The following is a 27,613-nucleotide window of genomic DNA, read 5'->3' on the forward strand; positions in this document are numbered from 1 at the left end:
ATTCATGAAACAGGGCAGGACTTAATTTTACTCTCTGAAAATTAGTTGGATCATGACAAGTTGCCAAAAATGGAAAGTCATTTCAGAGATGGAGCAAAATATTACATTTTGATAAAACCAGGAAGATGTATTAAGAAAGCAAATAGGGTTTTAATTCTAATGATTTTAATTCTAAGGCAATTATATTTTGTAACAAACATACAAAAGGTGTGATCAGATTCACTTACTGACATCCTTGCTAGCAGTCAGCAGGTCAGCAGTTGGTCCATTAGACTCTTCAGCCATGTCAACCGCCATCTTTAAATCCTCCATCCATTTCTCCATTTCTGACTCTGAACTACAAGAGACAGGAGACCTTTTTTAATGCACCCATCATATATGGACCTCTAACACTCTTACATCCACTTAAAAAGCTGTACTTGTCCGATCAATTAAAATTGTGCTGTGTGTAAACAGTGGGCACAGATGAGATGTGAGATTTTATAAAATTGTTGACATGCTTTCTATTACTGTACTTGCTGTCTAGCTGATGACACACAGATATTGCAAATGACTGCTCAACATTACCATGCGGCGACCACCAGTGACTGCTGCTGCACCATCAGTGTGAAGGAGTGCGGGACGCCCCACTCGTCCTCACTCTCCCGGATCTGAACACATACACACATAATGCATTTATACACAGATTTCTCATGGGTGGATTCTCATGCCAAATCATTATCATCTGCACAAAGGTTGCTGAGTTTTCATACTGTCATGCCGTGCAGAGGAAGTTGTCTGTGCACTGTAAACTGATTGGCTGATGTTATCCCTCGGCTGCTGTACAACAGAACACCATTAAACTGGCTCCACATAGAAAGAGAAAGAAGAGTTCATCAGAAATCGGTTAATTTCATGTGTAAAAATATGAAAAGAGTTTAGTGCTAGGCCTTGGGTTAGTTATATAGACATTAGAATTATGAGAATGACCAACATTCCACAATATAAGTTATTTTGAAGAAGGTTGGTAGCCAAATAGTTGCTGGTAGCCATTGGCTTCCATAGTATAGAAAAAAATAGATAGTCAATAGATACCAGTAGTTTGGCTGCCAACCTTCTTCAAAATATCGTATTTTGTGCTCAACAGAAGAAAGAAACTCTTGTTTGAAACAACATGAGGGCGAGTAAATGATGACAGGTGTTTTATTTTTGAGTGAACTATCCCTTTAAGAACAATAGGTCCCTATATCATGGCTGTGTACTGTATGTGTGTACTGAAATCTCACCAGGAAGAACATGCGCTGTTGAAGGCCTTTCCCAGAGAGTTTGCTGAGGCAGCCCAGTCTGATGAGCTGACGTCCAGCCACGGCCAGATGCTCAACACCAATCAAATCCTTCTGAAGCTCCAGGAGTTTCTGATAGTTCTCAATCTCTTCCAGACCAGGACGAAGCGCAGCCTCCAATTCACACACATCGTCCAATGCAGCTAGAACACACACAGATATACATTACTGTTCAAAGGTTTATGGTCAGTAAGATTTTTTTTTAAGTTAATAGTTAAATTAGCAAACGCGCACTAAATAGCTAAAAAGTGACAGTAAAAACATTTATAATGTTACACAATATTTCTATTTAAAATAAATGCTGTTCTTTTGAACTTTCTATTTATCAAGGAATAAAAATAATATCCTTACAAAGAAATTACTTAAATTAAATTAAAGAATTAAAGAAATTAATTAGTTTCAGCAAGGATGCATTAAATTGACGAAAAGTGACAGTAAAGACATTTCTAAAGCCATTTATAGCTAACATTTTCAATTTCAAATAAATGCTACTCTTTTCAACTTTCTATTCATCTATTAATCTAAGATATATCATGGTTTCCACAACAATATTAAGCAGCATAACTGTTTTCAACATTGATGATAATAATCAGAAATGTTTCTTGAGCATCAAATCAGCATATTATAATGATTTCTGAAGAATCATGTGACACTGAAGACTGGAGTAATGATAATATTTTCACATATTTTCACATAGAAAACAATTATTTTAGATTACAATCATATTTTCACAATATATCACATATGAGCACAAGAGACATCTTTCAAAAACATTAGAAAATCTGACTGACCATAGAATAATATAATATAATATAATATAATGTAATGTATATATGAAGACTAGTGCTAGTTTACATACTAGTGTATTTTTTATTCATATTTATTTTTATGTTTTTATTTCATATTGGTCAGTTTTTATATAAACACACTTACTAAATTATTGAGAATATGCCATGTCTTTTGTGTTATTTCTGTAACTGAATTCTCTTTATTTTAATTATTATTATTATTATTATTATTATTTTATCTGACCTCAATAAATGTCAAATGTATAAAGAAATACAGAAAAGTTCTAAGGGTTCACAAACTTTGCAGCAGGCTTTCTGGTTCTTCAGTTCCTCTAAATAAGCACTAAAACGCACCTTTTGGCTGTTTTAAAATAAATACTTTTATGAAGCATTTTTCTATTGAGGACATCCCGAAAAAGTAAGTTGTTTTCAGATTTAGCTGTCTTCAGGGAACATTTTTCATCCCTGTTTTCTCCAAAATTTCAGCTAGATCAAAAACCTGCTCACACACACACACACACACACACACACACACACACACACATGGGGTAACGTCCTGAAAAGTCACCTTCTCCTTGTAATACCTATGTCATACCTTTGTCATTATACAAATTTATGTCCTCATTTGTCACAAAAACGCGCACACACACACACACACTCTCACCTTTGCAGTCGCTATAGTCGGTGTGTGACGGCGGGAAGTGTTTGCAGAGTCTGTCTAGTATCTGTCTGTAGTGCAGCAGGCGATGGAGAGGACTCAGCAGAAAGACGTTCAGAGGAATGTAGCACACCTTCTGCAGCTCAAACTCACGGCACACACACTCCAGACTGCGGGACGCGACACATGCTCTCTCCAGTGCAAACACACACTCTGAGCTCGTCTGCAGCTGAGCTGAGAGAGCCTGAAGAATGACAAACACACACAATACTGACAATATCATGACTGATAACAAACCATCTACCACACACACACACACACACACACACAGACACACACACACAGAATCACCTTCATCTCCTGTACGGTCTTCAGCAGCAGGTCTCCTATACGCTGGATTTCTCCTTTAACCTGCATATTGCATCGGCCTTCCCTAAAACACATTACAAACACATTCAAAATATCTTGTTGTGAGTTCCCCAGAAGAAAGAAAGTCAGTTTTGGAATGACATGATGGTGAGTAAATGATCACAGAATTACTATTTTTGGATGAACTAACCCTTAAACGTCTTGTACACACTTTTATCATTAGTTACTGAACAATGGTGGGGTTTGACCAGCAGGTGGCGATCATAATCGACTCCAGACTAATGATGTTTTCTGAGTAGAGCTGCGTAATTTGCATAATTACATTATTTACTGAAGCAGTGTTTCTCAGCTCCAGCACTCAAAGTCCTCTGTCCTGCTGAGTTTAGCTCTAAACATGATCAATCTCATCTGCCTGTAACTGTCTAGCACTCACGAAGAGCTTGATTACTAGCTTGTTGAGCTCTGTTTGATCAGAGCTGGAGTTAAACTCTACAGGACAGTGGACAGTAAACTTCTGAGGTGAAAAGGAGACAAATGTAATTTTTGGTAACACTTTATTTCACAGTGTCCTTGTTACACATAATTAGTAATAACAGTAAATTATGCATAACAACTATCCCTAAACCAAACATGTAATTCCAAGTACATGTTGTTATTTAATAACGGAATAATTACACTGTAACAAGGACACTAATACAGAGTGTAATGTAATTTTGTGTTCGCATTTGTTCCATCAGCAAAACCTAAAACCATAAAACATTTCAGTTATCTGAAACAAAATAAATGTTAATAGAAATAAAATATAAAAAAACTTTTCTCATTTTCGTTTAATTTAAATAGTAAAATAAACTAAAACTAATAAATATAATTAATAAATACTATAAAGACACATTAAAAAAAACATAAATAATGAAAATTACAAAAACAAGACGAAGTGAAAGACGAGATAATAAAAAAATCGAATTCAAAATATTAAAATAAAACTATAATAGCATATCAATAATACTAAAATAATACTGATCTGAAGAAAAAAATATTTATTTTGTAATTTAATGCTAGGATAATAGAACACAAAGTATAGTGGTATAATGTATATTAAATAAAGAAATAATACAAATATTTAAAAAAGGTGTTATTTATTGCAAAAACGTGCCATCAATCTGTAAAAAGGGTCCATAGCATGAAGAGATAAACTTATATCATCCAGAAATCTTTATTTTACTATTTTCACCATGCTATGATCAGGGACACTAATTCCAATTTCGCAAACTACTTAGAACAGATATTATGCAGATTGAGGTGCAGGATAAGATTCAGCCTTCATACTCATTTACCCTTGACTGCATATATAGTTTAACATGAAAAAAGCAGACTCATGTGAACATGTGAATACTAACACGCAAGCTTCAGTCTCTCAAACGCTCAAATGACCCTAATGATGATAATTACACTGAGAGCTGTCACTGCTGCCACTGCTGAAACCATCACTCAAACTCAGCTTACTGTCGAGACTGTAGCCTGAAACCTGATCGAGTGTGTGTGTGTGTGTGTGTGTGTGTGTGTTACTCACCACAGTGATAGTCTCTCCTCGAGCTCCTGGAGGAAGTGTGTGTGGTGGGAATGTAGCGGCTCATAGGTGGAACTCAACAGTGTCTTCAGAGCGTCAGGAACACAATCCTCTTTATCCAACACTCCCTGAAACAACTGACACACACACACACACACACACACACAGACATCAATCATATTACAACACCTGTACCTGCTTATATGAGAGTTAATCATTGTGTGGTTCCTATGTGTATTGTGTAGCTATTCTTATTAGGAAAGTTCATATTGAAAATGTAGTTTTTAATAAATGTGTAGTTTATCGAGTGTAGATCATGATATAATACGAGGATATACTACATTTCAAAATTGTGTCATCAGTTTTTTTTTAAGAAATTACTACTTTTATTCAGCAAGGATGCATTATATTGATCAAAAGTGACAGTAAAGCCATTTATAAAGACAGTTATAATAAAAATTTTCAATTTCAAATAAATGTTGCTCTTTTCAATTAATCTAAGATGTATCAAGGTTTTCATATTAAACATATGAAGCAGCACAACTGTTTTCAACACTCATAATAATAAGAAATATTTCTTGAGCAGCATATTAGAATGATTCCTGAAGGATCATGTGACACTGCAGACTGGAGTAATGATGCTGAAAATTCAGCTTGAGATGACAGAACTTCTCTAAAAAATTTTACTCAGTCACTGGACAGAGTGTGAGGTTCATGTTCATGTTCATGCGTGCAGCTGATAAAGTAAGCAGAACCCCTGTGAAGATATGCTGCTGCGTTAAACTGTGGTAAAGTCCTACAAAAGCCACTTTACCCTCAGGCCTGTAAACATAACCCCATTTCAGTACTCTCTCACATGTACACACACACACACACACACACACACACTGCTCTTTAAACCTGATCCACAGCCTCTGATGACTGCACTGTGTTTTGTGGGTTGAGCTCTATAGATGAATGTAAACCCGCCCACTGTGGCTGGACAGGAATGCGTGTGTGTGTGTGTGTGTGTGTGGAGATCTGATGAAGAGTCTGTCCATCATTTACCACTGTGATCAGCTCCAGGTCCTTGAGGTACGTCCTCTCAGTGTTCAGCAACTCTTTAGCTATGAAGTACGCGTTATCAGCGGGACAGTTCTGCAAAACCACACACAACACAGCACAAGTCATCAGTACAATATAACACTTCATGAAAACTGACATCAACTATACTACAGTTGAGTTATAGAGATGGTTTATTATTAGGATGTCCATATTTTAGTTTCTTTTTTTTTTTGTTCGTGGGCGGGGTTTCGTCTAAAAGTATACATAGCAAGTTTTTTGTCTGTGTGTATGTGTGTTTCGTTGCTTGTTTTGTTTTTATAATAAATAAAAATAAAACAAGTCAATAGAACAGAAAAATAATAGATAATGCTTGTGTTAGAAGGTCATTATTTATAATAAATAAAAAGAAAATAAGTAGAAAGAACGGAGAAAGAATAGAGAATGCTAGTGTTAAAGGCTCTTTTTTTCTTTTTAAATAAAACAAGTAGATAGAATAGAAATAGAATAGAGATGCAAATGTTAGAGGGTCGATTTTTTTAAATAAAAAAACAAGCAGATAAAATTTGAATTAGCATTATAATAGAGAGTGCTATAGCACTCTCTGTTATAATGCTTCATTTGACCCTTCATTTCGTCTTCATTTGACCCTCTAACTCTATAGAGTTAGAGGGTCAAATGAAGACGAAAGAGATGTGTTTTCAGCTGTTTCTTGAAAATATTAAGAACTCAGCTGCTTGGATTGAGCTGGGTAGGTCATTCCACCAGGAGGGGACAGTTAATGTAAAAGTCCATGAAAGTTTTATCATAGGTAGAATGCAAAATGTTTCAATACAAGCATTTCAGTAAAATGTAATTTATGCAATATTTCAAACTTTTAACCCACTTGGGAAAATCAACCTATGGCAACAGTTTAAAAGTGCCAAGACTTGGCAACCCTGCATCCAACAAGAGCTGCAGGAGTCAGATTTGACTGACCACAGGTCGAGAATAAGAAGAGATGACTGACAAGACCATGCTTGAGTATTTGCTGCTCAACAGATCCTGAGCTCATTGACACATATCTGATGTGGTAAGATGTGCTCCCTTTACACAGAGTGCGTGATCGCGAAATCAAAAGTGAACAGCGCGAACGCTCATTCAAAAGGGATTTAAATACTGAGAGCGGCTCCCTGATGCACAATATTAGAATGTTTAAAGGAGTGAACATGAAAATCGCGGGAGCGAAACGCATGTTGCGGGAGCAGGCGGCAATGGTCAGAGATTCAGCAGGAGCGAGATTATGAAAACAGTCAAATCCCAGACATTTTGGGTGATTAAGTGAAGTGAAATGTGACATGTGGCCAAGTATGGTGACCCATACTCGGAATTAGTGCTCTGCATTTACCCATCCAAAGTGCTACAATCCCTGCCGGAACGAGACTCTAACCCGCAACCTTTGGGTTACGAGTCCGATTCTCTAACCATTAGGCCACGACTTCCCCAAAGAAGTTAAGAAATCGGCCAGACGCATTTTTTTTTTAGGTCCAAAAAGAGGACATGTCCGGGGAAAAGAGGACGTATGGTCACCCTATTTATTATGCATATAAACTAAATAAAGCCACACTGACGTACATTTAAATGTAATTTAAATACATGTAGGATAATGTAATTGTAATATATTTTAAAATGTAATTTATTCCTGTGTTGCAAAGCTGAATTTTCAGCATCATTACTCCAGTCTTCTGTGTCACATGATCTTTCAGAAATCACTCTAATATGCTGATTTGCTTATTATCAATGCCGAAAACTGTTCGTGCTGCTATGGTACCATGTAACAAATCTTTACGCTTTTGAGAACTATTGACTGTACAGCCAGTCACATAAACACAGTTTCCACTTGCTAGCAAACACACCCGTTCATCCACAGCTCTCGCCTTCCTCCTGTTGTCCTCCTCATCATCAGTGCGTATGGCACCAGTGTCATTCAGCATGGGGGAGATGAGAGGAGATGGCGTCGCTCCTCTACAGTCATCAGCGTGACCGTTAACTAATGTTACCAAAGCACACGTCACCTCTGAGAACGAGAGACAGACACAGATGAAAATCATTAGCACAGACCTGAGGCAGATTCCTATTATATTTATCGTTTTGATATGGGATGTGTGCATTTAGGCTTCACTTTCACTTATTTTAGCATGCAAATATGCATCAATAGCAAAAAAAAGTACTACAAAAATACTATGGTACTGCTATGTTTCTCTTGAATATTAACCATGGGAGTAGCATGTTAATCTTTGAAGTATTATGGAGTACCATAGTACAGGGATACAGTGATCATACATGCATTTATCAAAGTTGCTGTACCATGGTATTGCCATTGTACATTTGGTACGGGATATAAGCAGTAACAGTTCTTGAGTCTAAATGGGTCAAATAAATAATTGATAAATGCTAAATATGCATGTCTATGTTCATTGTTCCTATAGTCTAGTGCGCTTTCCACAAATCTGTACTCCTACAGGAGGGTTTTCTCAGTACTTGCCCAAATCCGCCTCTTGTGTTTCCTTTGAGTAGTGCAGTCATGATAAATGAAGCAGGTGTGAGTGCAGCCCGACACAGACACCAACACAAACCAGTGTGAGGGCTATCTTAAGGACATACTGTATACTCTACCATTCAAAGCTGTGAACACGTTTCTCATTACCTTCAAGCTCTTAAACTCAAAAGTTTCAAATAGACAAGTTGCGCCCTTGTGTGAAACAGAAGTACACTTCAGCATCCTTTTAAAAAGAGTACTCATTACGGAAATAATATACTTAAGTGCGAACTGACTGTAATGTTTTCAGAAACATTTCAGTTAACATGCGATTAAATGAAAATGTACATAATTAGAATTTATATTAAATGCAATTAGATGAACTTCAGTCTTCGTTTTTGAAATATGGTTAATGTGAATGCACTGATAAGCATTTATAGTAAACTAAAATATACTTTAATATTATTTCTATTGAAAATGGAATGTAATTAAATATATTTGTAATTACACATTTGTAATGATGAAATTGCAATTTGGTACATTTAAAATATATTAACTTTAAACGTTATATCTACAATACAGTTAAAATTATAATCAAGTACTTCACATGTGTTTTAGTACATTAGTCAACACATCAAAATAAGTGTACTTCATCAAAGCACAACAAAAGATTATTAAAACAATGATTTAAAATGTAAACTTTAAAGTATTACGTTAAAGTAATACTTTTAATTTAATCTGACATTCTGTACTTTTTAAAGGTGCACTTAAGTGTGTTAAGAAGTCATGAATGATTACTCTAAGTACACTTAAGAGCATCTAATTTTATTAATATTATTTGCAAGTACAGTTTTTTTTTTAAATATATACTTTTTGATTTTAAGTACACTACAAGTGTACATTCAATACAATTAAGCACATTTATTTTTCACAAGGGAAAAGCATCAACAAGTCGCTGGCATACAGTACATATGAACTCCATAAATACAGTTTAAAGTTAGTTAGTTGAGTGATAGCTGGATAAGAAGCCGAAATATATAAGACTTTTGATTTGTTTCACGTTTTGGCCACTACATCATGTTATTTCATACTTTTGACAACTTGAAAATATGGAAAACTGTAATAATAAGGAACGTGTCCAAACTTGTAAATGGTAGTGCATTTACAGCACAAACTCCATGTAAACCATACAACATACAAACAATTCACACTACACCATACAAACATACACTGAACAAAATTGCCCCCATTTTTCATGAGCTGAACTCAAAGATCTAAAACTTCTTCTATGTACACAAAAGGCCTATTTCTCTCAAATATTGTTCACAAATCTGTCTAAATCTGTGTTAGTGAGCACTTCTCCTTTGCCGAGATAATCCATCCACCTCACAGGTGTGGCATATCAAGATGCTGATTAGACAGCATGATTATTGCACAGGTGTGCCTTAGGCTGACCACAATAAAAGGCCACTCTAAAATGTGCAGTTTTATCACGCAGCACAATGCCACAGATGTTGGAAGTTTTGAGGGAGTGTGCAATTGGCATGCTGACTGCAGGAATGTCCACCAGAGCTGTTGCCCGTGAATTGAATGTTCATTTCTCTACCATAAGCCGTCTCCAAAGGCGTTTCAGAGAATTTGGCAAACAAAAGTGTTGCGTTTATAATTTTGTTCAGTATATAATGTGAACTAATGCATGTATGCTGCACTTTATATACATACATGTGTTGACAGATAGTGAGACATGCGCTGTGCAGCCATTGCTAGCCGGGAGGGGGTGGGGGGTGTTGGTAGGAGTGAAAGGGAAGGGGGGTTGGATTATGAAAAATATGAGCATTATAAGCTTTAAAAAACAATTCCTGAGTCTTCAAAGGCCAACTGTAACTTTATTGACACTAGTGCACAAAATACAGTGTTAAAAAGTCTATGTGGTTTATAAAGAGCAGCAGAACCAAAAGTCATTGAGAAGAAACAGGCAGGGAAACATCAGAACAGAGATTAAGCTTGAACAGTGCTGAATGAGACAGAGGAAGAGAGGGAACGACTATGTTCCGAATAGTATTCCAATAGTATTCCATTCTGAACATAGCCAAGGTGCGAGAAAGAACATCAACATGTCATTCACACAAATGAACAGCAGGTGGTATCATTTTTTTCAGGCCATAAAGCCGATTTATAAATAGTCCTGGTGTATAATTTGATCATTGTGTGAACAAACAAAAGATCAGTCATGTCACAGACATTCATAAGGATATTTAAATTTTCATGTGTGAAAAGTTCCCAGGACGCTCTGCCCTTTCAGCTTTCATTGAAATAGAACAGAATAGCCATATGAAGGGAGAGCATGCAGCCCAGCATTTAAAAACACCATTAGTTACAAAGATTATTTCATTCCATTTTAAATGCCAGAAGAAAACATAACAAGCATTTATTGATCATAAATGACAAGGATGACAAGCTCAAGCGGTTTCAGGAAAAAAAAAAAAACAGGGCAGGAAAGAAAAGGTATAAAACAATAGTGAATATCAGCCAAGAGTGTAGAGACATCAAAGCTGAGTGAGAAATCAGGCAGGGATTAGAAACTCATGTGCTAGATGGCATTATCACATTTTCATAGATTTTTTTTCTTTCTGGGAATTTTTGAAAAAAAATAAAATATACTACAAGTATGCAATTTTTGTTAAATTATCAAAAAACACCCTTTCCAATCCCTGCTGAAGGATAACAGGTAAACCCATGTGCAAGGTAAGGTAGAGGAGACTGAACCATCGTACAGCTTAAAGAGACAGTTCACTCAAAAATGAAAGTTCTGTCATTACCTACTCACCCTCGTGTCATTCCAAACCCATATGGCCCATTGAGACCAATAAACTGTACACTTCTGTTGTTTTCTAAAAAAGCAGTGCAAACCATTCTTCAAAATGTTTCCTTTTGTGACATGAAGATGAGTATACAATGAGAGGATTTTCATTTCATAATCTGAAATCTCTTACTGACAAGTACATTCATCACAATTTTGACACAATAGGACAAAACCCCCTTATATTCAAAATGGGTACATTCAAATCTACCTAATAAAAAAAAGCATGCAGGATTTTGTTACCATTAAAAATGTCCAGTCTAAATCTGCTAATTTATCATAGTAAACTGAGATATTTCCGAGGCTCAGCCAGAAGGAAAAATTAGCCACACAATGAAGACCATGATATGAAGATCTTTTGCCATGATGAGTGAAACTTCAAAAATCACACTGTTCTTTAAATGATTCTATGAAGAAGCAGCTGTGAGTGCCAGCACAGATGTACAAATGGCAAACTGGCAAAGTGACGATTGAGAATATGAATGAAGATGAAGTTCTATAGCAGGGGAAGCCAACTCTGCTACTAGAGAGCTACCATCCTGCAGAATTTAGCTCCATCCCCAATCAAATATACTTTATAAACATGGTGTTTAGGATTACTTAAAAGTTTCAGGCAGGTGTGTTGGAGCAGTGTTGGAACTGAACTCTGCAGGAAGGTAGTCCTCCAGGAACAGGGCTGGCTAAACGTGCTCTACACCATACTGAGAGCTACACAAGCTTCAAAGGCAGGGGTGAGCAACTCTGGCCCCTGAGATCTACTTACCTGCAGAGTTTAGATCCAACCCTAATCAAACAGACCTGAACAAGGGGATCAAGGTCTTCAGGATTACTAGACAGCTACAGGAAAGGTTGGACCAAAACTCTGCAGGACAAAGGACCTTGAAGGCCAGAGTTGCCCAGCCTTGTTCTAAAAGTACCACAATCATTTCAACTGTACAGTAGGATCCAAGTTCTAGTTCCTACAGTTATTAAAAAGTCTAAAAGTAATGATTAATGCAGAGTGTTCCTCATAAAGGAGAGGCATGAAGGCCCCAAAAAGTGTTCTACCTCAGACTCATTCATATTACAGCCTCACCCTTAAGAACTTTTAAAAACTAGAGCGAAATGATGAGTTGACAGTGCTGTTGGAACCCCAGTCTTCAACTCTAAGACTAAACCTAACCCTAACCCAAACATCTGATTGGTCAACAGGAAAGTCGCTCCAGTATCAACAAGGATATGGATCCAGGAACATGTCTTACTTGGCAAAATCAAGTTCACATCTACTGTTATGGCTCCTCGCATTTTTCCAAACGCAGAGATCTCGAAGTTACTCCGGGGAGTGACAACATCACTCTGAATTTCTGAAGTATTCCAGATTATTGCAGCATCAGAACTGTCAGTAATTAGCATTCTGTGCAGAACTTGGCACCACAAAAGCCCCCTCTTGTTCAAATACAGAGGATGGGTAAAATCCCTTCCTGCAAAACTATACAGAGTTTTGCCTCAAGAAAGGGAAGAATATCCGCCTTGTCACACAGCTAAGGCCATCTCAGGGTATAGGAAAGAACACTCAGTGTGGCATTGCCGAGAAGCACACCGCAATGACGTTTTCACACTAGCATGCTAGCAGTTAAACACTTCCATCCCTTCCTCATCGCTGAGGTTCACACACCCTCCTTCATTGTCAAGCTCATCTAGCTGCAAGCTTCCGAACGAGTACTTGTCTTGACATACTTGAGCTTGGTTTTCAAGCCCTAGCGAATGGCTGCAGGAGCCAGTAGACTCCGCCTCTTCAGAGTCGCTAGTGTCTGTTCCACTACTGGTGGAGCCGTCAATCATCTGCACAGCCCCAAAGCGCCGGTGCGGGGAGCTTGGCTTGAGATTGGCCTTGCCGGGAGGCGTGAGCCCATTGGCCAGCATTCGGCGCTCCAACATGGCCATTCTCTCGGCACGGGGGAGAACGGGAGGGTGTGGCTGATTCGAGACTCGTATGTTTCTTTCTAATTGGCTAACAGTGTTCTGGGACTTGTTTGCTGAACGATTCATAATTGGGGAGCAGCTACTAAATAGTCCGCCCCTTTCCTCCCGTCCTGCTTTTGAACTAAAGCTCTGCCCGGTGTGTCCATTATACTGGGCGTAGCTTAGTGAGCTGGTCCTGTGAATTGAGGAGGGGGCGGGGCTAGAGGTCAGGCTCCTGGTGCCTGTGTGGTGGTTTAAGGAGCTTTTTGCGGCCAACTCTTCCAATAGTGTGCTATGAAGCGGCCCACATACCCTGCCTCCAAAAAATGACGACTCAAAAATGTTAGCACTTTGATTTGGAGAGGAGGGGCTGGGATAGCTGTGGGCAGGGCTTTCTACTTGACTTACAGGGGAAAGAGGCAGAGACTCTTTCTGCCTGAACTTGCCCAAGTATCTGTCCTGCTGATGTGGCCGGGGCGAACCAAACCCTGTGCCATAAGCGCTGCCGCTGTTGCCATCACGTGTGTGCGAGTGTGACCTGCTGACCTGACCTCTGACTTCCTGTTCACTAAACTCTGCATCACTGCAGTCAATATACGGGATGGATGAGCTGCTGCCTTTAGCTGCACGGGACGCCAGACCTGCTTGATCGACAGGCGGCTGCTTAGCTGCCGGACTGCTGCTGTCCTCTTGAATGGGGTACGTTTGGTCGCTGCATCCGTTGCGCTGAGTTGATGGGGAGGAGTTTCCGCCTGGTCTTACTACCGCAGAATCTTCTGAGCTTACTAAAAATGAGCCCTCCCAGCACTGCTTGACAGACTGAGAGAGGAAGAGAGAAGTCCATCATCAGTACCTACACATTATGGGTTCCAGAGTATTCTGGGTTCTACATGAGTAATGGGCTACCAATCACTGAAATTAATTGACTTGTCATTTACAGCAGTGCAATTACAAAGGAAGTCTAGGGGCCAGCATTCCAGAGCGGGTAGAAGCAGAAATGTGAGGCTTGTTCCTGAGTTAAATTAATTTTTTGATCTATGCATTTTTTTAAATTGTCTTTTTTTTAGGGTGGAACTACATGGATGAATCTCTGGTTATGACAGCACTTGGCTAAGGGTGGAATTTGAGAATAGTAGTTTGCAGATAGTAACATCATGTCAATTTCTGCTATTCTTGCCAGGGCTGGATTATAAACTGAACCAGTGGGATCATTGCCCCGTGGCCTCCAAAGCTTCAGGACGCCAGGCCCTTCAGCCAAAGAGGGCTGAACACTAGGCTCCTCTAGGGCCCAGTCCATTGGTTCAGTCATTCATTTTATTTTGTTATTTTTATTATTTAAGATAAATTATACTAATTTAAAAGTGCATTCAGTAGTTGTTTAGCTAGCATTAGTGTTGCTGTTCTTTGTGTACTGTAAGTACTAATACCGAAATGGTGGTAGATGCTTCACTGCCATCTATCGCACGGATCAGCATGATTGTCTGTGAGTTTTATGTAAATTACACTGATACTAGTGAGTTTTAGAGAACAGATTACACAGTAATTAAACCCTTACTTGTCCGACCAAAAAGAAGCAACTTGGGCATCACTACTCGGGATATTTTCAGTCAAATATTTCCACCTTTTTTATGCCATGCTGATGTTTATGATTGTTTCTGTCATTCTGTTTACTGGCTTCAGACATTTTTTACTTCTTCGGCCATACTGGTGATTCTCCTGTTGTCTTTGCTGGTAAATTACGAGGTTACACTTTATTTTAAGGTGTCCTTGTTACAGTGTAATTATACAATTAAGTACTGAGTAATATTAATTAACTACATGTACTTACTATATGGTTGGGGTTAGGATTTGGGTTTGGTTTAGGGTTACTTGCATGTAATTATGCATAATTAATTGTTATTATAATAGTAAGTACATGTAACGTGTAACAAGACACCTTAAAATAAAGTGTTACCAATTACGATAATAGCATACACACTGAACACTGAATACTGAAAACAGTGTTCCATTGTCTAACTTTTGCTCTTCACATTACCAAATTACACTATCCTACTAATGCATCTATAGACACTTCTTAGAAAATTATTACAGTACAGTCTTCATTATGTTTGAGTTTACAGCCATTCAGATTCAGACTTTTCACAAAAACTCCACAAAAATGCATTTCCTAAGTATACAATTTACGACTACAACATACGACTGAATGCACCTTTAATATTTATCCATCCATTTCTGAAATATTTTCTGTGCAACATAATATCATGCAACAAATGATTTAGAGTGAGCTTAACATCTCAGTAATACTTTTTAGGGTCTCTTAACTAGTTGCTTATTAGCATACATATTACTAGAATATTAGCCATTTATTAGTACTAATTAAGCACATATTAATGCCTTATTCTACATGACCTTATTCTACATCCCCAATCCTACCCAATACCTAAACTTAACAACTACCTTACTAACTATTAATAAGCAGCAAATTAGGAATTTATTGAGGGAAAAGTCGTAGTTAATAGTGAATAAGTGTTCCCTATTCTAAAATGTTACCAACATCTCTCTTAGTTAAAAGTGGCTTGAAAACATTCATATGTGCAGACACTAACTTGATTTGGCACTTGGTGACGCAGAGGTGACAGGCTGCTGCTATACTGCACTCTACTATGTTTCCTGAAAGAGAAAACAGCAGACACACAAACAATGAACCAGACAGCCTTACAAGTTTCTACTAATTAAACATTAAAGGAATAGCAGTGGTGAACTCTTGACTTTCCGTTCATTATAATAACAGATCAGGCTCACCTATCAAAGGGCAGTTTTTTAAACTCATTTTCCTTCACGTAATCTATCACCTGCTTCTGTGTCCGCCCGCTGCAGAGAAGAGGGGGTAATTAGTCCAACTGAATTACACAACATGTTGACAAGAGCAAATAATACATTACAGTTAAAATTATAATCAATTATTTGTCATGTGCTTCAAAATAAGTGTACTTCTTTAAAGCATGAAAAAAAAAACTATTGAAACATAATGATTTTACTCTGCACTTAAGTGGCCTTTTATTTAATTAATAATACATTATCTGCAGGTACAGTTTTTAAAAATATACTTTTAAGATTTGAAGTACACATTCAATACAGTTAAGTGCACTTCTTTTCACAAGGGTTCACACTTCACCTACAGACAAATACACATATATATGTTACCAAAAGCATTTAATCAGGTTTAGCACCTGAACCTGAAGGATGAGCCCCTGCTAAACAGCACCGGTTTAGGTTTGGGTCTGGGCTCCTCAAAGAGCCTGAAGAAGGCGTGATACTCCACACAGATCTTCCAAAACATTTTACAGCAGTCCCGACTCGCCATCAGAAACTCCAGAGTATCTTGATTAATATTCTGCTACAGGACGAGACAGACAGAGACACCATGTCACAATTCGACATGATAAATGTGCGCTTAATATAATGACACATTCATACTGCATGAAACTCACGCTAGGGTCTGCTCTCAGTTTGATAAGGAACCTCCTTCTCTTGAAACTCAGCTTGCGTATTTTAGACCAGTTGAAGTCGTTGATCCTGTTGTGTTCCTGAGTAAAACACAACTTGTGTCATGCTGTGGTTCATGTATGCTTATGTGTGTGTGAGAGAGAGAGTGTGTGATTGCATGCACCTGAAACACGAGGACGCTGCCGTGTGCTACAGCCAGGCTGAGTTTGGTTCCTTCTCTGTCTTTAGCAGGATGGAGTCGGATACCGTACATCTCCAACCTGCACGCCACCTCCAGCAACCGGTAATCTGACTCTGCGGGAGACTGTCCACTTAAACACACACAAACACAAAGTTATGACACTGACTGGTGTTTTGCTATATGCTATAATGTACTTGATTCTGTAATAATTTATACTGTCACAACAACATCTACTAAATGCCCTCTGAACATCCGACACTTAATTGTCACATTGCAGGTGGAAAAACAGTATACAAATTATCGAAAATGACTACCAGATGAAAAAGCACAATCAAATTAAATGGATGTTGGCAATCTACTGAAAGTGTGCAGTCAGCGAGCATTAGTGTTTTGTTTGGGAGACTCACATGTGTTTATGGTGGAACTCCATGATTTTGTCCATCAGGGCCATCTGGTCAGGGATGTAGTTGGTGTTAAGTAGATGCTGTCTACACTGAGTTTCCTCAAAATCACCAATCTCAGCTAAATAAACACACACACAGGTTCACTATGAGTAAATGACAAATGACTGACAGGGATTGAAGACAGAGACAAAGAGATAGAGAAAGTATATAACTATTACTGAATGATTGTCCTGCTGGATTACAGCATGCGTTAGTTGCTCCTGTATATATACAGTATACATAATTCGCATAGCAATAGCTAGTTGTACAAAGATTTTCTCTTTATCTGACATTTAATCACTATAGAAAAAATGTAATATTAACAAGTATAAAATAGTCATTCCATTTTTCAGTTTTACACAAATTGTAGTGCTGACTGCATTTGTCAAGCTCAACCATTCAACCCTGCTACTAAAGCTATTGGTAACATTTTATTTTAAGGGCCAGTTCCCACTATTAACTAGCATGCATATTACTAGCATATTGGCTGTTTATTAGTACTTATAAAGCACATATTAATGCATTATTCTACATGACCATATTTTAGATCTCTTAATCCTTCTCCATACCTAAACTTAACTACTACCTTACTAACTGCTGATAAGCAGCAAATTAGGAGATTTTTGAGGCAGGAGTCGTAGTTAATAGTTCAATCATGACAACTCTCTGAATATTTTAGCATGGTGATGGATATGACAATGTTAATGTATTTGGTCTTGGCGGAACAGATCTGCTACGCTGCTGCTGAATTGCTGCTGCTGTTGGTTATTGCTGTAGTTGTAGATTATTGCTGCTGCTGCAAGCAAGTACAGGAACTTGCTACTGCCAGTGCATACGGTGATACGGTGCTGTGAGTATTTAAGACATACTGCTGCTGCACAAATAGCATATAAAATAACCCATAGCAGATCTATACAGGTGGAGCTGGGGAAGGTGGAGGGTTTCAGAGAAACTCTGAAAGCGCGCTGCAGGAATCTCAAGTGAATGCCAGCCAGCCATATAAATGCAAGGCAGTAAGCTCACTGGCTGCATATGCAGCATGAACCAATCAGCTTGTGCCAAGTCGTTTAACTCTCTGAATATCATCGGTTATGTTAACAACCTGTCGCCTGCGCCATCTAAAGTTTCATGACTGAACTACAGTATATATTTAGTTAATAGTGAGAATTGGACCTAAAAATAAAGTGTGACCAAGTTATGGTAAGAAAAGTAATCAAATAAATTAAAAAAAGATATATTTCTTTAAATGTATGGTACTGTAAATAAAAGTTTATAATAGTTTTACGTTATACATTTTTTGTGTGCTTGTATGTTTTTATGGTTATGTGTATATATATACACACACTCAAAATATAGTTATGTGTAATTATAGGTGTGTATATGGGCTATGTTATACTTTTTAGAGTCTTAACGATCGGTTTTAGTTTATCAGTTTACTACAGTCAGCATAACTCACACTGGATGATATGAGACACCAACAGAGCAGCGCTGGCATCGCTACAGGTGAGACGTCCGCTGGCCAGATCCTGCCTTACCTGCAGCGCAAACAAGTACCTGAGAGAGAACAGGCATACAAGCACATGTGAGAGACACATGAAAGCCTCACTGAATGACCAGAGGGAATGAGCGAGTGGAGTGATGGATTCACCTGGTCAGCTCTTCCAACAGCACTGTATGATCAGGTGGGAAGAATTTCACAACAAACCGAAGGACGGTGTGTTTGGGCCCTGGACACACACGCATGCACGGGGTTACATTTATATAAACCTAGCATGAATGTGTTAGAATCAGAACGTTCAAAAATAGAGACTAGTATGTCTTGTGGAAATCACAGAGAGATACTAAACTCTCGCTCTCACTCTCACACACACACACACACACACACACACAGCAGTGAGGCCTCTTACGTGTGATCTGCTTTCTAATGGGCTTTAGTAAATCCAACCAAACCTGTGGAGTAGAGCACACAGCAGAGATGAGTACGACTGAAACACGGATCTTGAAACATGCCTCGTACAACACACAGCGTCAGCTTACAGTTAATTTTGTTTTGTATAAAAACATACTGCAAAAATTAAGAAACTCATTGACACATTAACAACAACCATTTTTTAGTGTTGAGATTATTGAGCTCCTACAGCAGCAAAAATCAACTTGTTTAATTATAAGGGTCAGAAAAATGGTAGAAAATGGTCATAAAAAATGAATTATGACTGTAAAAAAAAAAAAAGGACCTTAAGGAAAAAACTCTGACTTACCATCTTTCTGTGATGGCTCTGGAACTCCAGGCCAAAGTAATCCCCCTCAATAAGGTTCAGATGCAAGCAGACCATCTCGAACAGAACCCGCCCCGATGCTCGATGCTGTTAACAACAAAACACACAGATGATTTAATAAATGTTCAAGTTAGAACCAATTAGGCTTTATGATAAAGACCTTTTGCTTCTGAATCTAAGGTGCTGCCAAAAACAAACTATTGCATGTTGGCTGTAATATTTATCATTCAGGTGCCTTTTAGGATAAGCATACCCTTAAAATGAAGTACACTTTAACATACTTTAAAAAAGAGTGCTTATTACAGAAATAATATACTTTAAAATAATATACTTAAGTGTGAACTGAATGTAATGTTTTTGGACATTTATTTGTTATGTACCCTAGTAAAAAAGGAATATATTTAAAATACATTTATTTCATACTAGGTAGTGTTCAAAAACCATTAGCATATTTACTGACATATTGCTCGAGACTTACTGATGTAATAATTAAACTTTTTTTTGGAGTACTACTTGTGCACAATGCACATTTCTTAATATTAAGCCTAAATGTGTTTTAATGTCACTATTGATGAGGACTGTATGATCTTTGAATAATAAATGCGTACCTTAAGTATACTTGCAATAGTTCCACTTTAGCACAATCAAATATACTTCAGTATATTTTTAATTGGAGCTCAGCAAGACTTCCACTCAATTAAAGTGCATTAAGCACAAAATAAGTTGTTCCAATTTAGCAAACTTTACGTGCACCAGTTTAGTATATTAAAAGCACAATTGCAGGGTATTTTTATTAAGTACATAAATATGTAAATGTATTTGTAGTATACTTAGCATAAAATAAATGCATTTCAATACATTTTAGTATATATATTTTTCACTAGGGTATGTTACTTTTAATTAAATAAAAATGTTTTATAGTTCGTATGTATTACATGTTAGTCAACACATCAAAATAAGTGTACTTCTGTAAAGAATGACAAAAAAATATTAAAACGTGATCTTTAAATATACTTTACAGTAAAACTTTTAATTGGACATTACTACAAAGGGCACTTTTTAAAAGTATAATTACGTGTGTTAAAAACAGTCATGAAAGTGAATTCCCTTTAAGCACACAAAAAGTTTTTTACACTTTTTAAAACCATTAAACCTTTTTTAGGCACAGTGTTATGTTTTTGGCCAAGAAAGATAAATGCATTTTTGAAGCTGCTGCACTAATATCCGTCTGTCAGTCTTTCTCTTTGTCTTTTGAGCCAAGTCAATTACTGAGAGGTCACAAGACAACAGAAGCGGGTGAAAATGCCACAGGCATGTGTGTGTGTGTGTGTGTGTGTGTGTGTGTGTGAGTGTGTGTGTGTGTGTGTGTGTGTGTGTGTGCATTTCAATACATTTTAGTATATATATTTTTCACTAGGGTATGTTACTTTTAATTAAATAAAAATGTTTTATAGTTCGTATGTATTATTTATATAAAATGAAATTAGAGAGAAATTTAAAGTACTTTTTTGACCCATTTAAGTATTACTCAAGTATAATTATATACTAGTCGGTGGAAAATCACCCTGAAACATTTGTTCAGCCCTCTTGGTTTGCAAGATCTGAGACATTTTCCAGAGAGAATCATGTACAGACACAAAAACAGCAAATGGTCTGTCATAGTCACGGCTCTATTGTGTCAGGAGGACAGATTGTCTTTGCTGTACTTGCGTCTGCCTTAAACACATGCCATTACAGATCACATCACACACATGCCATTCACCCCTTCCCCCCACACAAACACATGAAAAATACAATGCTAATGCTACACTGTTGAAACACTTGAAACAAATGAAATAAGTAAACATGATACAGCAACTGCAACCTTTTTACTTTTGTATTATGACAGATTTTGGAGTGAAACTACACATTTAAAAAGAAAACTTTTATAAATTAGTAATTGTGCCACTATAGTCATTAGTTATTATTATTACTACTACTACTAATAATGATAATGATAATAATAACAATATCTAATAATACCAATAATAATAATGACTATTCATAAAGACCATAAAGTTTCTATATAAGGAGTATTAAATGCATACATACATACATAAATATAAATATTGCTTAACATTGTCAACTATTGCAAAGGTTCCCAGGAAATATCTGTCATGTGTGGAATGTCGGTAAAGTACACCAGAAAGCAAAAACTAACGAATGCGAGATAATTGCAGGATTTTCTCATCAAACTATACTGTGCAAAGCAGATAGTCAGAGTGAATGACTGGTTAAAAACAAGATATGATGAGATGATCTTTGTGCTTGAGAGAATGAAGTTAGTCCTTACCAGAGACATGGCCAAATCAACACAATAAAACAGTAAAACATACAATAAGATAATTCACTCCAAACACTTTATGAAGATGCAGACCTCACTCTTGCTCCACATAACCTGCATCATATTTAAATTTGCAACAGCACTGAACCATCTGTTTGAAATGATTCCGTAAGACTACTTCAGGTTCACTATGTCAACTTCTTGCTCAACTAACAGTGTGAAATTACAGCTGAATTATGCATCAAGCCTGTTAGCATCATATCTCCCCATTATTAAAATAATATACTTAATGCACCATAAATCATAATGACATCTGCAACCTTTCAGCAAATTAACTCGTGTCCATTTATGATTTGCGTGTCATTAGAAGGCTGCCTAATGTTACAATATTTTTTTTATATTAAACAAAAGATTCATAAACTTTTTTTTTATATACTTTAATATTTTAATTCAGCTGGGATGCATTAAGTTGATCAAAAGTCACAGAAAAGACATTTACTACGCTACAAAAGTTTTCTATTTCAAATAAAATGCAGTTGTTTTCAACTTTCTATTCATCAAAGAATCTGGAAAATAAATGTAGCATGGTTTCCAAGAAAATACTAAGCAGCACGACTGTTTTCAACATTGATAATAATCAGAAATGTTTCTTGAGCATCAAATCAGCATATTAGAATGATTTCTGAAGCATCATGAGACACTGAAGACTGGAGCAATGATGCTGAAAATTCAGCTCAGGAATAAATTGCATTTCAAAATATATTAAAATAGAAAACAGTTATTTTAAATTGTATTAACATTTCACAATATTACTGTTTTTACTGTATTTTGGTCAAATAAATGCAGCATTGGTGAGCGGAAGAGACTTCTGTCAAAAAACATCTTACCAACCCCAAACTTTTGAACAATACTGTATTAATTTGGCTTGAGACAGTAATCGTTTAACAGGATATTCTTGTTTTTTCTTGTTGTTTTTTTTTAATCATACAGAAATTAATTTTAAAATCATTTATAACTCTGGAAAACTGGCATCTGTTCCACTGAATGATCCTCATAATGTGTCTGAATGCAGAGCTTATCCACCGTGAATGTCAGAAACAGATGTGAATATGAGGACAACAGTGGGAACTTTCTGCACACGCTCACAGACACTTAAAGCTCCATTACACACACACACACACACACACAGACACGCACCCATCACACACACACAAACAGATTCTATCTTGGAGGTCACAGATAAGCATGGCATGGCCGTAACCAGGGTTTGAAAATTAGTGAGGTCTGGGTGGGGTTAAGAATTGTGCTATAATAACCCCTACAAATCCAACTCATTATATATACACTAACACTTTAAAAGAGACAGATATGTGGATGTTTGTGAAAGATGTTTTCTCTGTTTTGGAGGGATGAACATTGTTCAATTATACCATATTTATTGCATCAAATTGTTAATACTTTACTATAGGTTAGGGGTGGATAATTTTATTTGTTTATTATTCATGCAACAATATATATTACTGTTATACAGGGGTGTGAAGTAACGAATTACAAATACTCACGTTACAGTAATTAAGTAGTTTTTATCAGTAATTGTACTTTTTTTAGTAGTTTAAAAATTGTGTACTTTTACTTTTACTTGAGTACATTTTAAGTGATGTATCAGTACTTTTACTCCGCTATTTTCCTCCATTTGTGGTCATTACATGCTTATTTTAATTGTATTTTTATCCATCAACGTGATTGGATAGAGAGTAATAGGTCTCGTGACTTTCGTCAAATCAAATTTTGCATAGAAAACTTTAACCGCCAACTGTTTATCATGGCTGCTGGAAGCGCATTCTTCAAGCATCAATTCAGTCGCATCTTCCTCTAACTTAATATGTTAAGGTAAATTTCGGATTTCTGCTTACTAAATGATTTGTATATATGCTTGCCTATCTACACGGCCTATTTGTGGGTGGCTGTTTGTTGTTTCATCTCTCAATTTGTGTCGATAAAGTATAATAGGGTAAATCCTGTATAGTGATTTATCCTATATAGTGCTTGCATAAAGCAAGTAGTGCATACACTTGTAGCTGTTATGTATCTTTGTAAGTCATTGTAAGCCCCCCCCGTTATAAAAAAAACAAGTGGGCTCCCCCAAAGTCCACGGTATAGTTCGAACACTGGTACAGATACTCCCAAAAAATACTTAAGTAATGTAATACTTCGTTGCATTACACCACGGAGTGTTTGCATATTTCATTTCATCGTGTAACCTACTTGTTCTACAGATCTGTGTACTAGTGTTAAATGCTACTGGTTTTGATAGCGTTGATAATGTTTCTGACAGATAATATCATGATGTTTTTTTGCGTTTGCCTTACCAGATGTCGTATCTTGTCAGCAATAACCTATCCGTGGGTGTTTTTGATTACTGTCAGTTTAAAAGTCAGAAATGCAATCTTGCTAGATATTGCAATGAAAACAAATAAAAACCGAAAAATAAAAAATAAATAAACCGAAATTAGTTCAAATATTTTGCAGATAAGATGAAATAAAGATCTCGCTAACCCTAAACTGCAACATCCCACTTTATTAACTTTCTAAAATGTCAAATTAAGTGGAAAAGCCAAGTCCAAGCACGCTTATAATAGCTGGATCTGGCATCTGGCTCTTCTTTGTAAAAGTGTTTTTCTGACAGCAGTTCCTTTAAAGGAGTCATAGGATGCCCATTTTCCACAAGTTGATATGATTCTTTAGGGTCTTAACGAAAAGTCTGTAACATAGTTTGGTTAAAATGTCTCAATGGTAGTGTAAAAAACACCTTTTTTACCCTGTCAAAAACAGCTCTTTTCAGAGCATGCAGATTTGTAGCATTTACCTTTAAATGTTAATGAGCTCTGCTGACCCCACCCCTCTCTTCCCAGCTGCTCTCAGAGAGACTGTTTACTTTAGCCGCATTCATCGTGAAACTGGCCAATTAGCACATTATTAGGAAAGGCAATTTGCCAAGATGCATTAAAAAAAAACATACACACTTCTTCTGTAGGTGAAGCTGGATCACGAATGATTCGCGCGAACATAGACACATTTAAGTAGATCGGGGGCGCATTGCCTTCAGAAACAAACGTAATCCACTGCGTCTTCAGCGGCTCAGATGTCGGGAGTAAATGACGACTGCTATAATTAACTTAAATGATTTTAGCAAATGGCTGCAATATAACAAAGAGTGAAAAATTTAAGGGGGTCTGAATACTTTCCGTACCCACTGTACATCCAACAACAGAACACCTCAATTGCTTAGGAGTCATTCTCGTCTACATCTGCTCAAGCTGTGAAACAATGGCGCACTGATTACAGCTCACTCAGGGCGGGTCTAAGGTAAGACGTCTGTGCTGAAACGCTACTGTCAATCAAACTATTGTGGGAGGGGCCTGTCTGTATGACGTCACACAGACAGGCATCTGAGATCGGCTCGATTTGAGAAAGGGGTAAAGATTTTAGTAGATTAGCAAAAAACCACTGGGTGGATTTTTATCATTATAGGGTGGTTGTGTACACACACTGCCAACACACGTTTCAGTTCAAACAACTTGTAAAAGTGCATGTAGCATTATATGACCCCTTTAAGCTTTTCTCTCATTTATGTGTCAGTTTGAGAATAGGGTTGTGTTTGTAGACGAGGTGTCCTAGTTTTACATCTAAAATGTGTAGCTCCTCACCAGCAGGATAAAGGCCAATATGAAGAGATGCTGGAAGTTTGTGTGGATGTGTGTCAGTGACCTGATTTATCTTATTCAGTGCTGAGGTAAAGATGAAAGAAGAGCAGAAATACATAATATTACAGAGCACCGCACATGATATGTGGACGAAAAAACAGATATTTTACTGATTTGTTCCCTCATTTTAATTGTTAAATTGTGGCCAAAATTTGAATAAAACGAGGGAACGAATTAACAAGTTGTGGGAATGAATTCTTAATTTGTCGCCACTATATCTTTATTTATTTATTTTCCCCCACGTCATGTGCAGTAGGGCTGCATGATATATCAAAATAAAATAGATATAGCAACATGGCTTAATGTGATTGTCAAATCGTGCAGGCTGCGATTTCATTAAATACATATATGCTTTACGGGTTTCAAGTGTGGCGTTTACACGCATGTAGTTCTTGATACAGCTTGGTTCATTTAAGATATTTGCATGAGTGTAAATGAACAAACAATGCTGCGCTTCACTCTGAAACCAGCAGAGCGTATTTTTATTTGGCAACCTGTCAAATTAAGCTTGATTGTTTACCATTTGAAACTGAAATAACTGAAGAAAGACAAATATTAGTATTCTAATTTCTAAGTAAAATAAAATAATTTTTACTACTTTGACTACCAGTATTATTACAAAACATATTTCTTATTTTATTTATTATTTACAATAATATCACAATAATCTCAATATTATCATCAATACTTACAATAAAATCATGACTATTATTATTATTTTGTAGTCATATTGGTCCAAAACAGGCCTATGAAAACCAAGGTTGTGTATGAGCATGAATCTGAAACGATACGTATAACATTACAGGAGTTATGATTCAATATATTGAAGTACTGTAAGCAAGGCAATACATTTAGATATTTCTTTATTTAGGAAGAGGACTTCATTTTACAAAAACTGCCTTCCTCACTTTAGCTCTGCATACCAAAGCTGGAGCCGCAATTGGTGGTAAACAAGTTTGCTAATGCTAACGTTAGCGGTGTGCCCTTACACTACGCCCCGTCACAGTTTACATTCAGAGATAACAACACTGCTACACTATAAACAAATAATTAAATCCCAAATATAGCAAACATAACAGAGATTCATTTGTACTCTGAAATGGTTGCCGAAAGAGGTTTGAGTTGGTTCTCGTAAAAAGTAAACCCAAGTATGAAGACCCACATTTTTTCAAGTTTTTCCCAAATCTGGCAGCTCTCTCACACACACACACAAAAAAAAAACTTCAGAGTAAAAATAATTATTTTTAATAATTTTTATTATTATTATTATTATTTTCTATGCATTTGCACTCCCCAACAAAATCACCCCACTAACTCTACAATGATGCATTATTTCTAAATATAGCTATTTAATTCATCTGGTGAAAATTCCTGTATTTTTTCATCTATCAGTTTATTGTTACTAGGGATGCACCGAATGTTCGGCTACCGAATAAGCGAAAAGACAATAAATTGTACCGAACAATGACGTGACGCGATCAAATAGCAACCAGCGTAAAGTGAGAGGCGCGCACTCTTTATACTGCAGCAAACATGTCAGCAGTGTGGAAGCATTTAAACTGTCCGAGAAAGACGCAAAAATCATTACAAGCACCGACAGCGAGAGACTGTTTAGGACTGCATCGCATGTCTTCAATGAGAAGAGGAAGGGGTGATTGTTGCTGGTTACTGTATGATGATTGAAATCGCGAAATGGCCTTAAACAATTAGTAAATAAACTGTTTTGTTTTGTTATGTTTTCTAATACACGCACAAATTGCATGTATTCTGACAGCGCTGCACGAACTCGCCGCACTATCTGCTTGTTAACCAGGGTTTAAAGTCCAAAGCGAAAATCTGCACTGAAACAGTGTTACTCGTCAGTTGCTCAGTCACATTTTTATGAATTTTTACAAGGCATGTGACGTGCGACGTATTCGTAATGAGACTCATTTATATATTTGCTGTCAACAAAAAGAAGCACTGAGGCCTTCCTGTGCGTTTCCGCCAAAATAAAAGTTGACAAAAAGCAAGAACTCCAACATTCCTAAATGTTAGTATTGTAATTTTACTGTT

At 36.9% G+C, this 27,613-nt stretch overlaps 1 protein-coding gene across 1 annotated transcript in view; it reads right to left on the bottom strand.

Annotated features, from left to right (window-relative positions):
• The window catches only part of LOC107689492 (FERM, RhoGEF and pleckstrin domain-containing protein 1-like), a 42,576-nt gene that overhangs the window by 2,648 nt on the left and 12,315 nt on the right, over positions 1–27,613 (bottom strand). Inside the window, exons 3-22 of the mRNA XM_016487493.1 lie at positions 19,454–19,558; positions 19,103–19,145; positions 18,844–18,922; positions 18,652–18,749; positions 17,160–17,274; positions 16,735–16,882; positions 16,556–16,651; positions 16,295–16,461; positions 15,867–15,935; positions 15,671–15,734; positions 13,706–13,883; positions 7,662–7,801; positions 5,752–5,841; positions 4,708–4,841; positions 3,120–3,201; positions 2,775–3,012; positions 1,266–1,465; positions 753–842; positions 568–650; positions 228–337 (exon numbers count right to left, since the gene is read on the bottom strand). Of these exons, the coding sequence (XP_016342979.1) occupies positions 228–337; positions 568–650; positions 753–842; positions 1,266–1,465; positions 2,775–3,012; positions 3,120–3,201; positions 4,708–4,841; positions 5,752–5,841; positions 7,662–7,801; positions 13,706–13,883; positions 15,671–15,734; positions 15,867–15,935; positions 16,295–16,461; positions 16,556–16,651; positions 16,735–16,882; positions 17,160–17,274; positions 18,652–18,749; positions 18,844–18,922; positions 19,103–19,145; positions 19,454–19,558 (2,329 nt within the window). The remainder of the gene's footprint in view (positions 1–227; positions 338–567; positions 651–752; positions 843–1,265; positions 1,466–2,774; positions 3,013–3,119; positions 3,202–4,707; positions 4,842–5,751; positions 5,842–7,661; positions 7,802–13,705; positions 13,884–15,670; positions 15,735–15,866; positions 15,936–16,294; positions 16,462–16,555; positions 16,652–16,734; positions 16,883–17,159; positions 17,275–18,651; positions 18,750–18,843; positions 18,923–19,102; positions 19,146–19,453; positions 19,559–27,613) is intronic.

The sequence above is a fragment of the Sinocyclocheilus anshuiensis genome, unplaced genomic scaffold (assembly GCF_001515605.1).
Source record: "Sinocyclocheilus anshuiensis isolate Anshui unplaced genomic scaffold, SAMN03320099.WGS_v1.1 scaffold1199, whole genome shotgun sequence".
In the NCBI taxonomy this organism is placed as follows: domain Eukaryota; kingdom Metazoa; phylum Chordata; class Actinopteri; order Cypriniformes; family Cyprinidae; genus Sinocyclocheilus; species Sinocyclocheilus anshuiensis.